The sequence below is a fragment of the Myotis nattereri genome (assembly GCF_964212035.1).
Source record: "Myotis nattereri genome assembly, chromosome: 10".
Classification (NCBI taxonomy): domain Eukaryota; kingdom Metazoa; phylum Chordata; class Mammalia; order Chiroptera; family Vespertilionidae; genus Myotis; species Myotis nattereri.
This window is the reverse complement of record NC_138085.1, coordinates 43704007-43718736: the sequence shown is the minus strand read 5'-3', so window position 1 is coordinate 43718736 and position 14730 is coordinate 43704007. Positions and strand designations below refer to the sequence as shown.

Below are 14730 nucleotides of genomic sequence, written 5' to 3'. Positions count from 1 at the left end.
TAGCCGGGTTCTCTTGTCAGGATCTCCAGTGAAGTTCACCAGGTTCTCCAGGTTCTCCAGTGAAGTTCTGGTTAGGAGCTCCAGCCAAGTTCTGGCCTGGATCTCCAGAGAGGTTCTGCTTAGGATCTCCAGCCAGGTTCTGTGTCCATGGTCTCTTGCTAGGTTCTCCAGCCAGGTTCTCTAGGTTCTCCAGCCAGGTTCTGTAGCCATGTTCCCTCGCTAGGTTCTCCAGCCAGATTCTGTCCGGGTTCTCCAGCCAGGTTCAGTCACCAGGTTCTAGTCAGGTTCTCTTGCCAATTTCTGTAGTCAGGTTCAGTCCAGGATCTTTTTGCCATGTTCTCTCGCTAGGTTCTGTCTCTAGGTTCTGAGGCCAGTTTCTGTCCAGGATCTTTTGCCATGTTCTCTCCAGCGAAGTTCTTCTGTCTCTAGAGAACGTTCTGTGTAGGTTCTGTGCCTAGGTTCTCTCTCTCTCTGTGTCTCTTGCTGTCTTGTTACATCTGTATTTATACCAATTGATTCAATCCTATCAATCTCTATTTCAAAGGTTAGGGCGTTTCTTATCTCCATTCCAGGGAGTAAAGATTATGTAGCTTAAGCATGATTGTTCGTAGTTAAAGTGATTAATTACCCACCTGGCACTTAGTTAAGAGGTTTTATTCCCTCCCTAACTTCAGGGGAAAATCCCTACCTGGGGAAACAACCTTTCTCAGAGACCTTGGTTAAAACACATAGTGCCTAGAAGGTGAGCAAACATATTAAGAACAGTATGCCATATATGCCAGGTCCCTTGAAACAGCAAGCATGGACCAGCTCCCGGCAATCTGCAGTCTGTTCTCTTGGCAGGATCAGGGTTCCGGGTATGGGGTGCTCTAAGGACTCTGCAGCATCCTCTGCTTCTCTCATGGTTTTGGCTGTCAATCCCATGGCTTCTGCTTTGGGGTCCTGTGACCTTATTTCTCAGCTGCTTCTCTAGCTCTCTCATGGGGCATTGGAACTTTGTCAGATCTCCCTCAGGTCCCACTGAACTGAGGGAAACTTGAGGGTGACCTCTCTCTCTCCCCATTCCTTCTGGAAGTTCAATGATAAATATATTAAACCTTCATATAGGCATCACCAAATGGGTTCCATCCTGGGGGCTGGCACTGCCCTGGCTCTTGACTAGCGCAGGAAAGAATTTAAGAACGAGTAGAGTGAGATCCAAAGCAAGTTTTATTTAGGGAAAGTTTTATATAGGGAGAGAGAGGCCAGGAAGCCGGTCTCCTGGTTGCAAGTCTGACCAGGTGCCATTGCAGAAGTACACGTCTCAGTGGATGCGGGCAAACTCACGTGTGAATTGTGCGCTGGGTCTGGTTCCTAATATGCTCCATTCTGGAAGTGCCATGGTGCCCCTTCTACTTGTGGTGTCAGTTTTTTATTTTTTAATCTTTATTGTAAAAAAATAAAATCTTTATTGTTGAAAGTATTACATATGTCCCCTTCCCCACTCCCCCAATTGATCTCGTTTAACCCATCTCTATCTCCTGCTCCAGGCCTTCACCACATATGAACATAGGGGTGTGTACATTATTTCTGATTGGTATTTTGGATTTCTTAGGATATATTCCTAGAAGTGGGATCACTGGGTCAAATGGTGGTTCCATATTTACTTTTTTGAGGAAACCCCAATAGTGTTTTCCATAATGGCCGCACCAGTCTGCATTCCCAATAGCAGTGTACTAGGGTTCCCTTTTCCCAATAGCAGTGCACTAGGGTTCACAGGTGCAAGGTGATATCGTTTTAATTTGCATCTCTCTGATGATCAGTGACTTTGAGCATTTTTTTCATATGTCTCTTGGCCATCTGTATGTCCGCTTTGGAGAAGTATCTATTTAGATCCTTTGTCCATTTTTTAATTGGATTGTTTATCGTCCTTTTGTTAAGTAGTATGAGTTCCTTATATATTTTGGATATTAAACCTTTATCTGATGTTGCATTGCCAACAGTGCCAACTATTCCCATATAGTGGGCTCCCTTTTCATTTCTTTCTCAATGGAGAGATTTGGTGTTACTATCTCAATCAAATGATCAGACTTACCTTCTAACATGGATCAGACATTATGTGCTAATTCTTAATGTGATGCAATAAGAAGTATATCACATCACCTAGGTGGTATAGTTGCTAAATATGTTATACCCGAGTCAAACCATGAAAAGACAACCAGTCAAATCAATTATAGAAAATTCTATAAGATAACCAGCCTGAATTCTTTTTAAACAGTATCCTGAAAAACAAAATCAAAGGCAGGGGGATACTTCTGGTTAAGAGATTAAAGAGACAAGCCCTGACCAGTTTGGCTCAGTGGATAGAGCATCTGTCTGCGGACTCAAGGGTCCCAGGTTCGATTCCAGTCAGGGGCGTGTACCTTGCTTGCAGGTGCATCCCCAGTGGGGGGTGTGCGGGAGGCAGCTGATGGATGTTTCTCTCTCATCAATGTTTCTAGCTCTCTGTCCTTTTCCCTTCCTCTCTGTAAAAAATCAATAAAATATATTTTTTTTAAAAAAGAGATTAAAGAGACATAAAAACAATATGCACATGTAAACCTTATTTGGATCCTGAATTGGAAAAAAAAATCCATAAAATCTATTTTGGGGGGCCATTGGGGAAATTTAGGTATGGATTATAAATGAGATATTATTGAATTAATATAAAATTTTTGATGTGATAATGATATTATATGCAGCAGAGTACACTTATTCTTAGAAGATGCTGAAATATTTAGGGATAAAGTATCGTCACATCTTCATCTTATTTTCAAACACTTCAGCAAAATTAATAAAACCAATGTGGAAATGTTAATAACTGGCATATCTAGGTAAAAGGTATACATAAAATTTTTTGTCATATAATTTTACTTTTCTGCAGGTTTGAAATTTTTCAAAATAAAAAGTTGGAGGAACATCCTTGGGTCTTCCATTTGAGTTACTCATTCTCAGATAAGTTTTTAATTCATTCAATACAAATTTGTTTAGCATCTACTGTTACATACTCTTATAGGTTACTGGGGAATGGTAATGAATTAAATAGATTGTTTGCTAACTTGTTTCCTTAATCATAAGCAGAGATACAGTAATAGCACCTCCACATAAGCTAATGCTTGTTGTGGAGTAGACACTCAATAAATATTAACTACTATAATTCAACTTTGTCTATTGTTGACCTACTTCTATCCATTTGACCTTTGGTCTTTCAACTGTACTCTAAATAAAAAGGCATAGTCCTCCATCTTATTATTCTTATTTTTGTTAATATTATTATGCATTTGAAGTTTTGGAGAGAAGATATATAAAGTCAAAACAAAGATAAAGTGGTTAGGGGTTATATTTTTCTAATTAGCCTTGTATATATGTGACTATTCTAAGGTGTAAAGTTTATATTCATATAGATTTTATTGATGATTATGTCCTGGTCTAAGGTTGGGTTATAAGCTAGAAGCAATTAAAAAAAGGTTTCTAAATTTTTAAAAAAAGTAGATATTGAACTGATTAAATACTTAAAAACATTGGAAATTCCAATAATCTTTTCTCTTTTACAAACTGTGTATATTTAACATGTTATTTTTTCTATATAAGGATTAAGAGCACTCCTCCCACATTACTCCACCCACTCATGTTTTCAAATGCTAATGGCTCGGTCTGATAAATGTACACTTCATTCTAAGCCCATCCCATAAAATTTATCTTTGAGGTCCAAAACTTCCCTTTCAGTGTAGACTGAGATCATAGCTCATAAGTTATCACACCGAGAATTACGGAAATGCAATAATACTACAAAAACAAAAACTTAAAATTGATAGGGGTGACCCAATAATTAAAAGTAGTAAGTGATACATTTGGGTGAAGTGTATTTTCAAGTGTTTATTAAAAAAAAACACCAGAATATTTCTACTTTCTGATTTTTCTCTTACAACTTTAGAGCATACCAAAACAATTATTCATATATTAGCATTAATATCAAGCATACCATATATCTTATGAATTTTACATTGCATTTCAATACTTGTCTACTAACAATAATAGTAAATTGTTTTTATTATATATTCTGGGTAGAATTAAAATAAATAACACACAAATAATTTAATATTTTTTATGGAATACCTACTATGTTCCAGGCTTTGGGAACACAAAAATAAATAAATGGTCCCTGCCATCAAAAAGCTCACAGTTTAAAGGGGGAGACAGACAGATAAACAGACAAATTTAATGTAGTGTGGCAGCCTTGAGAATGGCATGCACAAAGAACTGTGGGGAACCTTCAGAGGGCCACTTAATCCAGAATGGTAGAAGTTAGGGATGGTGTCCAGATCAAGATGATAAGTTTTACAAAAGAGGTTGCCAAGAAAAGAATGAATGGGGGAGGGGGTGATAGGAAACACATTCCTAAAGAGGGGGTTGCCAAATAGTCTTAGAGATTGGACTGCCTGATCTTTAAGGCCCCTTCCAACTCTAAGAAGACCATAAGAGACAAGCACTCATCCCCTGCTTGATTCAACAAAGAGAATTTGTAGAGAATGGGGCATCTTTCTGATATTTGCCTATTTGTTAAACACTGGTTTCCTGGATCCTTATTTTTCATGCTATAGAGCACAGTGTAAGAAGAAAACCCCATCCTAACTAAAATCTTTTGTAGACAGACACCTTCTACTATGGTGCTGGCCACAGATTCAGAATGAACAATCTTGGTAGAGTGTATACCATGGCACCTACTTTTAAGAAAAAGAGAACAAACATTAAATTAAAGGTTACTGGAAAGCTATAAACTTTAACAAAGTCAGGTATTTAGGGTTCTCTGAAACAATATTTTTCTTTTACATGTGGAGAAAACAAAAAGGAGCTGTCCTTTGTCTTAGTTATCTATGAGTAAAACACTAGATGGTGCTATAAGATGGGCAGAAAGAGAGCTTTGCTAAGAAAAATAGAATGGCAGTTCTGGTGGTAGTTAAGCATTCTGAATATTTTCCATAACTTTTCAGTCTCAGAACAAGTTTTAGCCCCATGGTCAGATTGATTTGAAACTAAACCACAAACCTAGCACATTTTATAATGGTTTCAATGTTTATCAGTTCAATCTGATTTCACTGAAATGGAAAACTTAAAGTTATTGAAATATAAATTTACTATACATTTAAACATATTGCTGTTAATTTAATTTAGGTTATCTTCCCATGAGCCTAGTTATGACTACTATTCAATGATCTCTAAGACAGCTTCTTCAAATGGTATCCTGAATTTTTGAATTATTATTAATCAGAAAATGCCAAACTCTCTTATCATTCAAGTACCACAATATACTGACACAAATACATGAAACAATACATTTCGGAATTACTCTACTGGTACATCATTTCTTATATAAAAAAAATTTCATGATTTTTCACATTACATTAAAACCAGAAAAATATTTTTTACTAAAGTGCCAAGTAAAAACAAAGCTTTACTTTTACAATATTTTCTATTTTTAAATGTTAAATATTTTAAAAGGCACATAACAACAACAACAAAAGAATGGGTAAAGAGATACCTTTTGCAACCTAAGAGTCATTTTAGGTTTAAATTATCACAGTTATGAAATCTGTTTGTGATTTGGTCTTTTCAGTTCTGCTTCTAGAATTTCCCCCCACGTTTCTGCATCCATTGGGCACATGATTGTTTCTGGTAGGCTAATAGGAGAACATATGTTGCTATATCTGCCACTTAGCCATCCAAGTTTCACTTGACTCTTCTGGTAATTCCTCAGTAGTATGTCCTGAAAGAGGCAAAGCAGCAGCATCACAGAAGGTAGTAGGTTGCTGCCTGGTGAGATGAGTTTGTTTGAAACCAGAGAAGCTGATTGACAGGGCTGAAAAGAAGATTAAATTTTTACATTGATATACACATATACTACTAAATTTGTGTGTGTGTGTGTGTGTATATATATATATATATATATATAAAGTGTGAACCATAGAGTTTGCTGGGGGTTTTGGATAATAAGAAGTAAAAAGAAGTAGCCACTTTCCTTCTGGTTAACAGAGGAAAATGCCTTAATTTAAGATTGAGAAAATGTTAAAGGATGGATGGGAGATAGTATGGTTTGCAGGAAAAGAATAATAATTCAACTTTAAGTTCAAAAGTCAACAAACACACTTGAATGTCATTCTGTATATGGAATCCTACCTCATCCAAGCAGAAAGCAGAGTTTGGTTCACACCTACCACCGTGTACTTAAGAATACTGCAGACCACAAAAATTATACTTACCCTCCAGGAATAACCGCTTTTCCGATCATCATCTACTTCTCTTCTGCACACAGCTCGTACAGCCAAGCAATGAGGTTTCCATAAGCGGTCACTGTTTCTTATTGTGGCAAACCAGCTCGTGCATGTCATTGAAGCCCTGCACAAACTCTGAATGTCCAGCTGACTGAATATGTATAAAGTAACTTCTTGAGGCAGCCACATAAAAAAGTTATTTTGATTCATTTTTTTCCTTCTCAGTATCCACAGAGTTCAAGTCTATATCAGAAACTCTTGAATTATGGTTCCTCTTGAAGTTATTCTGCATAGCTTGATGTTTTAGTTAATTATCCGCATAGGTAATCTAAAAGGCAGAGAGTTTAAACTTATTCAGTCTCTTCAGTTCAGACTATGGGTCCCACTCTGAGCCAGGTAACTGTTTGGGCATGATTTTAAAAACTTTAACTTCCTTGACTTGAGCTTTTCAATCTGTAAAATGAGGTCAATAATGGTCTTCACGTGTATGTCCTCGCTAGGATTAACAAGGAAAACGTGTGAATCATCTAGTTTCACATCTGAATTGCACACTGGGGATACTGGACAAATGTTACTTCTCTTCTTCTTTTTAATATTGTTAGTAAATGGGTTTGCTAGTAACATGTGTCTTTCTGCTTGCTCCCAAAGAACATTATCTTAAAAAAGACTATGATTTATTGAGTTTAGTAGAAATGCCTATTGTGAGAACACATTCCAACTACTTGTTGAAAATAGCTTCAAAAATGTGTAGGATTCAATTCTATTAAGCTCCTGAATACTCACTGTCTGTGGGAACTGATGCCTTGTCATTAAGGTCTTCACCTACAATTTGCAACTTCATCATAAACCTGATGGACATTTAGCAGTTTATATAAGAACTAGAGGCCCGGTGCACAAAAATTTGTGCACTTGGGAGGGGGAAAGGGGGTCCCTCAGCCTGGCCTGTGCCCTCTCGCAGTCTGCGACCCCTCAGGGGATGACCACCTGCTGGCTTAGGCCCGCTCCCTGGGGGATTGGGCCTAAGATGGCAATCAGACATCCCTCTGGGAGCCCGGCAGCCCTTGGGGGATGTCCACTTGCCAGAGGGGAGCAGGCCTAAACTGCAGTCAGACATCCTTAGTGCTGCTGAGGAGGCAGGAGAGGCTCCCACCACCACCGCTGTACTGGCAGCCATCAGCCTGGCTTGTGGCTGAACAGAGCTCCTTCCATGTGAGAGCGCCCTGACCACCAGAGGGCAGCTCCTGCATTGAGCGTCTGCCCCGTTGTGGTTAGTGTGTGTCATAGTGACCAGTCATTCCCAGTCCTTCTGCTGTTAGGGTCAGTTTGCATATTACCCTTTTACTATATAGGATAGAGGTCTGGTGCATGGGTGTGGGCTGGCTGGTTTGCCCTGAAGGGTGTCCTGGATCAGGGTGGGGGTCCCACTTGGGTGCCTGGCAAGCCTGGGTGAGGGGATGATGGCTGTTTGCAGCTGGTCACACCCACTTCAGGGTGGGGGTCCCCACTGGGGTGCCTGGCCAGTCTGGGTGAGGGGCTGAGGGCCGTTTTCAGGCTAGCGGGTGACTGAAGCTCCCAACCGCTCCTTTTTTTCTGTTTTTTTTGTTTTGTTTTGTTTTGTTTTAATTTATTCTGGGATTTATTTACCTTCTATGGCTGTCACTGGAACTGAGAGCCGGCTTTAGCTCTGAGGCTTGGCTCCAGCTCTGAGACCTTGGCTGCTGAAAGCAGGTATCTGGATTTATTTACCTTCTATAATTGAAACACTGTTGTGGCTCCAGCTCCGAGGCTGGCTGGCTGAAAGCAGATTTCTGGGGTTTGTTTAGCTTCTATAATTGCAACATTGTTTCTTAGACTGCAGCTCAGAGGCCGGCAGCGGCAGGCGGGGAACCTTGGCTTCCTCCATCACTGGAGCAAGCAAGCCTCCTGTTCGCTTCAGCTGCCTGGCTGCTGGCTGCCATCTTGGTTGGCAGTTAATTTGCATATCACCCTAATTAGCCAATGGGAAGGGTAGCGAAGTTACGGTTAATTATCATGTTTCTCTATTATTAGATAGGATTGTTTATCAACTTGTACCTAATGGGTAGGTGCTCACATTAAACACAGATACTATCTGAAATGGATAAGAGGTTGAGGTCAGGGTTACAATGACACAAAGTCTCAAATATTCAATTCCATGATAAGATGAGTGTTTTAGAAATGGCCTCATGAAGCTATCCTACTTGCACAATTAATTATAAACCAAGGATAATAATCACTGAGGCAATCAAGCACCAGTGACCAACCACTATAATGTTTATTATTCAGTTAGGTACAGCATGTAACTACTGATTGGGTGGTGAACTCACAATACCATATACAGATAATATATTATAGAATTGTACCCCTGGAACCTATATAATTTTCTTGACCAATGTCACCCCAATAAATTCAATAAAATATTGAAAATAAATAAATACACAAAAACTAATCTTGTACCTTTATTTCTACCAATTACTATATTGAAAGTGTCCTGTATAAATGTAATTATAAGTTAAGCTAATGCATAAAGTATTTTTTTTTTCCTAGCTGAAAAAAAAGTCCAATTTTGGCTAATTTACCTGAGGTGCACGGTGCAGGCTTCCAAAATCAGTTGAAAGCATGGAGCTATTTTTGCATATGAAGACAGCTTATACTTACTTAAAATTAGTTTATTTCATTTAGCACTTACTTGTATAATAGGGATTGATGGTGTTGGAGGAGTTTGAGATACAGCTAAATATTTCTTTAACTTAGCTCATGACAATTCCCCATTTCCAAATGAACTATTCACCTACATGTTCTGGACGTACCAAGGCCACAGCTGCTCCAGTTCAGTTGGTTGTTTATAATCCAAAGTAACTATGCTGGCGAGAGTTTTAATGCCTGTTTCAACAGAGGACTTCCTCTTGAGGCTTTGGGGAAGTAAAAAAACCAAAGAGGTAAAAACAAGATTTATGAGTCATCCCCAAGTTTTTGCCATGCACCACCCCTCCCGTCTCATCATCAATACAAACCAAAGCCAAATTACCATATTCTTGAAAAGAATCTCATATTAGGAGAACACTGCTATTTGTTACTACTTCCAGGTTCTCACTGGGGAATAAAATGCGCCTTCTCATTAGTTACTCCACAGGAGGCAGAAGAAGGCTTTTGAATTTGTGAGGTTCCTAAAATCCCACTAGACATCTTTCTTATGAGTCCGGTTTTGCCTGGATGCCTAGAAAACTATCCCCTTTCTGCCTGTTCTTTACGAACCAAACTTCCGAATTACCTCTGGAGTTAGGGAAGGGCTCGCCCCCGTTCAGGTGTCACTCGGACGGAGATGGATCCGGAGGCAGGACAGACCTGGCCGCGGACGCCTCCCGGCCCTCGGGAAGCCCCCCACCCTGTCCAGACCCCGTAAGTCGGAAGAAGTGACCTCGCGTTCCCTCTGAGCCCCCCTTTTTGCGTGCCCCACGCAGGCTGCAGCTGACAGCTCAAAGAACACAGCTGACAATAACAGCTCTGAGCACCGGCTGTCACTTCAGCTCTGCGGCGCTGAGCGGAGGCGGCGCTGGCGCAGGGGCCACGTCCCCTAGACAGCCGGCCGGATGCTGGCTGGACGGGAAGGAATGACCTTACCTGCTGGAAGGTGCCGGCTTCTCCTCCAGCGGTTTAAATCCTCTGGCCACAGAATCCCATCCCTGAGTCCCCCTGGCCCCGCCCACTCTAGCCCGTCCTTGCCGACTCTCATTTCGCGTTGGCGTAGAGGAGCGCGCATTGCCTTTTGGGATCTGTAGTTTTACTAGGGCGTCTCCGCTGGGCCAGGCAGGAGAAGGACAGCGCGACGGGCTACGAGATCAGGAGTCCTCCCAGCCAGGTGGGCGGTGGGCAGTGGGAGGGGCAAGGGGACGGGCTCACCCGGGGTTTTAAATAGTATTTGGAGTACAGGCGGAGGGGGAATCCTCGATTGCGTCACTGGTCCGATTGGCAAGGCAAGAATCGGAACGAGTCTCTCCGTCCCCACCTGGGCCACGTCGCTCGGGCGCCAGATGCGGGAGAACTTGACACACCCCGGCCAATTCCAGCTCCCCCACTGCGTTTTCCCGGGGGACGGGGTGGGCTGTCCAGGCTCCGTGCGTGTCCCTGGAAGGCGGAAACGGCTGCGGGGACCATCTCCTTGCGGAGGGGCCTGATCCTCGCCGCCATGTCCCGGGGCTTTGAGCTGCAGCCGCGGGACGGCGGCCCCCGGGTGGCCCTGGCGCCCGGGGAGACGGTGATCGGCCGCGGGCCGCTGCTGGGAGTAAGTGTGCGAGGGCTCCGCCGGAGCCGAGAGCCATACAGCGAACGATCTCGCTCGCTTCTGCGCCCTTCCCCTCCTGAACCTATTCCCCACCACGCCGGCCATGTCGGGATTTTAAAAGTTTCGGCAGCGCGTTTTTCACTCAACTTGAATCCACTCACACACGTTTCCCTTATGTTGCCTTTAAAAAGCACGGACTTGAGTTATCATCATTATCATCTCATCCGATGGTCGGCAGACTGTGGCCCTGGGTCCAAATCCAGCCTGTTTTGGAATGGGCCTGCGTCCTAAGAACTTTAAGTTTTAAAGTGGAAAATGTAATCAAACAAAGAACCTGTTAGCCTTTCAGGGGGAAGAATTGCTCCAAGGGCAGTGGTTATTGCCTCTTGACTTGACAAACCACAATATTTACACTAGTATCTGGCTCATTATAGAAAAAAAGTTTGCCAACCCCTGAATTTATCTTTTCTAGAATAATTTAAGTTTTTGGCCTCTTTTGTGTGACTGATGGCCTCACTTTTATCGGAATAGTCTTTCAGTAGCTAACCCTTATGGGGAGTGTAGTGGTGCAGGCATACCAAGTTCTGTAATCTTTTCAAAACCATGGGAGTTAGTGCTCTTTTTATCCTTATTGTTCAGATGAGAAAATTGAGTTGTAGATCGGTTATTTAAAAATTTTGTAGCTCTCCTTCTAAATATGTACATGCATGTTTCTTAATCGTCAACATTTCTTTTTTAGTTCCCACTTTGTGCAACACATTTTGTAGACTCTAGCACTGTGGGGCATCCAAATATGAGACATGGGTTGATGCCCTCTAGTTTTCTCTTGGACGGTGGAGACAAACCTGTGCCAGTGAGCTAATGCCAGGGAGTAATGGGTATGGACTGTTATCCTGGTTAACCTCCAGTGTCTAAATGGAACCATTGGTATTAGCCCTAGAACCCTTCTCCAAGCAGGAAAAGTGAGAAGGAAGTTAGTCCTAAAGGGGTGTGTGTGTGTGTATGTGTGTGTGTGTGTGTGTTTAGTAAGGTTAAGTAAGAAAGTTGAAATTCACCTGTTGTTTATTTTTAGTTTTTTTACCTGGCAAGTCATTACTTAAATGTTTAAATAACATTGATACTTTTTGCCACAATTTATTAAGCTGTACAAACATTTGAAGGAACTGCCTGGGATGTTTGTCCTCTACCTACCCTTTTCTCTCCTCTTCCTTCTTTTCTATTTCTATCTCTCCCTCTATCCCTTTCTCTCTCCCTCTCTCCCTCTATGTATATCTTTATCTATATCTAAGTTAGGAACTTAGCAGAGTATATGCTTCATCTAGATCTTTTGACTGGTGACTAATGAGTTTTGATGTGCTTAACAAATTATATCATCAATGCAGAGTTCTATGGATCTAGTTAAAAGATGGGTGAGTTTTAGGCCTGTGTTTTATAAACATGTAAGTTGCAGACCCTTTCACCATTTGTAGTTTGATCTTTTGTGTTCCAGATTTGTTATTGTGATACTAGAGGCCTGGTGCACAAAAATTTGTGCACTTGGGGGGTTCCCTCAGCCCGGCCTATGCTCTCTTGCAGTCTGGGACCCCTTGGAGGATGTCCACCTGCTGGCTTAGGCCCGCTCCCTGGGGGATTGGGTCCAAGCTGGCAGTCAGACATCCCTCTGGCAGCCCTGCAGCCCTCAGGGGATGTCCACTTGCCACCGGGGAGCAGACCTAAGCTGCTGTTGGACATCTTTAGCGCTGCTGAGGATATGGGAGAGGCTCCCACCACCACCGCTGTGCTGGAAGCCGTCAGCCTGGCTTGTGGCTGAACAGAGCTCCGCCTGTGTGAGCATACTGACCACAAGGGGGCAGCTCCTGCATTGAGCGTCTGCCCCCTGGTGGTCAGTGTGTGTCATAGTGACCAGTCATTCCCAGTCTTTCTGCTATTAGGGTCAGTTTGCATATTACCCTTTTATTATATAGAATAGAGGCCTGGTGCATGGGTGGGGCTGACTGGTTTGCCCTGAAGGGTGCCCTGGATCAGGGTGGGGGACCTGCTGGGGTGCCTGGCCAGCCTGGGTGAGGGGCTGATGGCTGTTTGCAGGCTGCCCAAACCCCCTTCAGGATGGAGGTCCCCACTGGGGTGCCTGGCCAGCCTGGGTGAGGGGCTTATGGCTGTTTTCAGGCTGCCTAAACCCCCTTTAGGGTGGGGGTCCCCACTGGGGTGCCTGGCCAACCTGGGTGAGGTGCTGAGGGCCGTTTTTAGGCTGCCCAAACCACCTTCAGGGTAGGGGTCCCCACTGGGGTGCCTGGACAGCCTGGGTGAGGGGCTGAGGGCTGTTTTCAGACTGACCAAGCCCACTGGCAACTGAAGCTCCCAGCCTTTCCTTTTTTTTTATTCGCTCCAGCTCCATGGCCATGGCAACTGGAAGCAGGTATCTAGGGTTTATTTACCTTCTGTAATTGAAACTTTGTTGCTTTTGAGTGGAGCTCAGTGCAGGCGGCAGGCTGGCTTCCTCCATCACTGGAGCAAGCAAGCCTCCTGCTCGCTCCAGCTCCATGGCCACCAGCCGCCATCTTGGTTGGGTGAATTTGCATATAGTCGCTCTGATTGGTTGGTGGGCATGGCTTAAGGCATAGCGAAGGTACAGTCAATTCGCATGTTTGTCTATTATTAGGTAAGATGAGCCTATTTGGCTTCTGTATTTGAAAATGGTAAGGAGTAGAAAGTCAATTATCTGGTTTGGATTTTGCTTTTCCTTTTCAAAGCAAAATCCAGTGATAGGATTCTATTGCCAATTTTGGCAGGCATTAGAAGTGCCTATGAACAATATCCTAAATGCATTGAAGGGAAAATTTGAAGAACTAACAAATCATCTGTGGTTTTTAAGATTTGGGAGCTGACAGACACATGTATTTCTTCTCTGTAGTGGTTAACACTCAATATGAGGGTTGCTTTTTCAAACAATAGCAATTCCAGTAAGGTGGGGTTTATTTTTTCCTTTTTTTTTTTTTTTTTTGGTAGTATGAGAGAGCAAAGACTTAGTTTTAAGTGGAAAAACTCAGGAAGTTAATTGTAAATTCACATCTATCTGAAATGATCTATTATAATAAGAGTGTAATATATCAATTAGACCAGGCAGCCAAACGACCTTCCAGATGTCATTCCAGAGGTCCTTCTGGACGAAGCCATGGCAGAGGCGGTGAGGGGCAATCAGGCAGGCAGACAGAGGAGGTTAGGGGTGCTCAGGCAGGCAGGCGAGTGGTTAGGGTTGATCAGCAGGCACACAGAGGGGTTAGGGGTGATCACGCAGGCAGGTGAGTGGTTAGGGGCAATCAGGCAGACAGGCAGAGGGGTTAGGGGCAATCAGGCAGGCAGGCAGAGGTGGTTAGTGGCCATCAGGCAGGTGGGTCAGTGGTTAGGGGTGATCAGGCAGGAAGGCGAGTGGTTAGGGGCAATCAGGCAGGAAGGCGAGTGGTTAGGGGCAATCAGGCTGGCTGACGAGCAGTTAGGAGCCAGGCAAAGGGTTAGGAGCCAGCAGTCCAAGATTGCGAGAGGGATGTCTGACCGCCTCTAAGGATCTGGCCTAAACCTGTAGTTGGACATCCTTCAAGAGGTCCCAGATTGCAAGAGGGTGGAGGCCTGGCTGAGAGCCCCTCCCCCAAAACCCACATGAATTTCGTGCACTGGGCCTCTAGTATTGGATAATTGGATAAGTGCTGACTAGAATTGTGGGATAATCATTACAACAATGATCCCATTTAACTTTTTACAGAGATTACTTTCATAGCATTTATTAGTTTTCTTTCTCTTTTTGTAAAGGCTTTGTTTTGTAAAGCAGTTTTAGGCAGAATTGAGTTGAAAGTACAGAGTCCCATCTACCTCTGCCCCCCACCGCCATCTGCAGCCTCCCCCACTATCAACATCCTGTCCGACCATGGTATGTTCTATAAACTTATATTGACATGTCATTATCACCGAAAGTCCATAGTTTACAGTGGGGTTCAGTCTTTGTGTACATTCTATGGGTTTTGACAAATGTGTAATGACATGTATCCACCATTGTAGTACCACACAGAATAGTTTCACTGTCTGGAGCAGGGGTCCTCAAACTTTTAAACAGGGGGCCAGTTCACTGTCCCTCAGACATTTCACACATGC

At 43.0% G+C, this 14730-nt stretch overlaps 1 protein-coding gene across 1 annotated transcript; it reads right to left on the bottom strand.

Annotated features, from left to right (window-relative positions):
• Positions 1–3881: 3881 nt before the first annotated feature.
• FBXO48 (F-box protein 48) lies at positions 3882–6579 on the bottom strand (the record flags this gene model as incomplete). Its single annotated transcript, XM_081101200.1, is given in 3 exon segments — positions 3882–5782; positions 6276–6492; positions 6494–6579. Coding segments are annotated over 3 exon segments (486 nt in total). The 3' UTR covers positions 3882–5599.
• Between the last annotated feature and the right edge of the window lie 8151 nt (positions 6580–14730).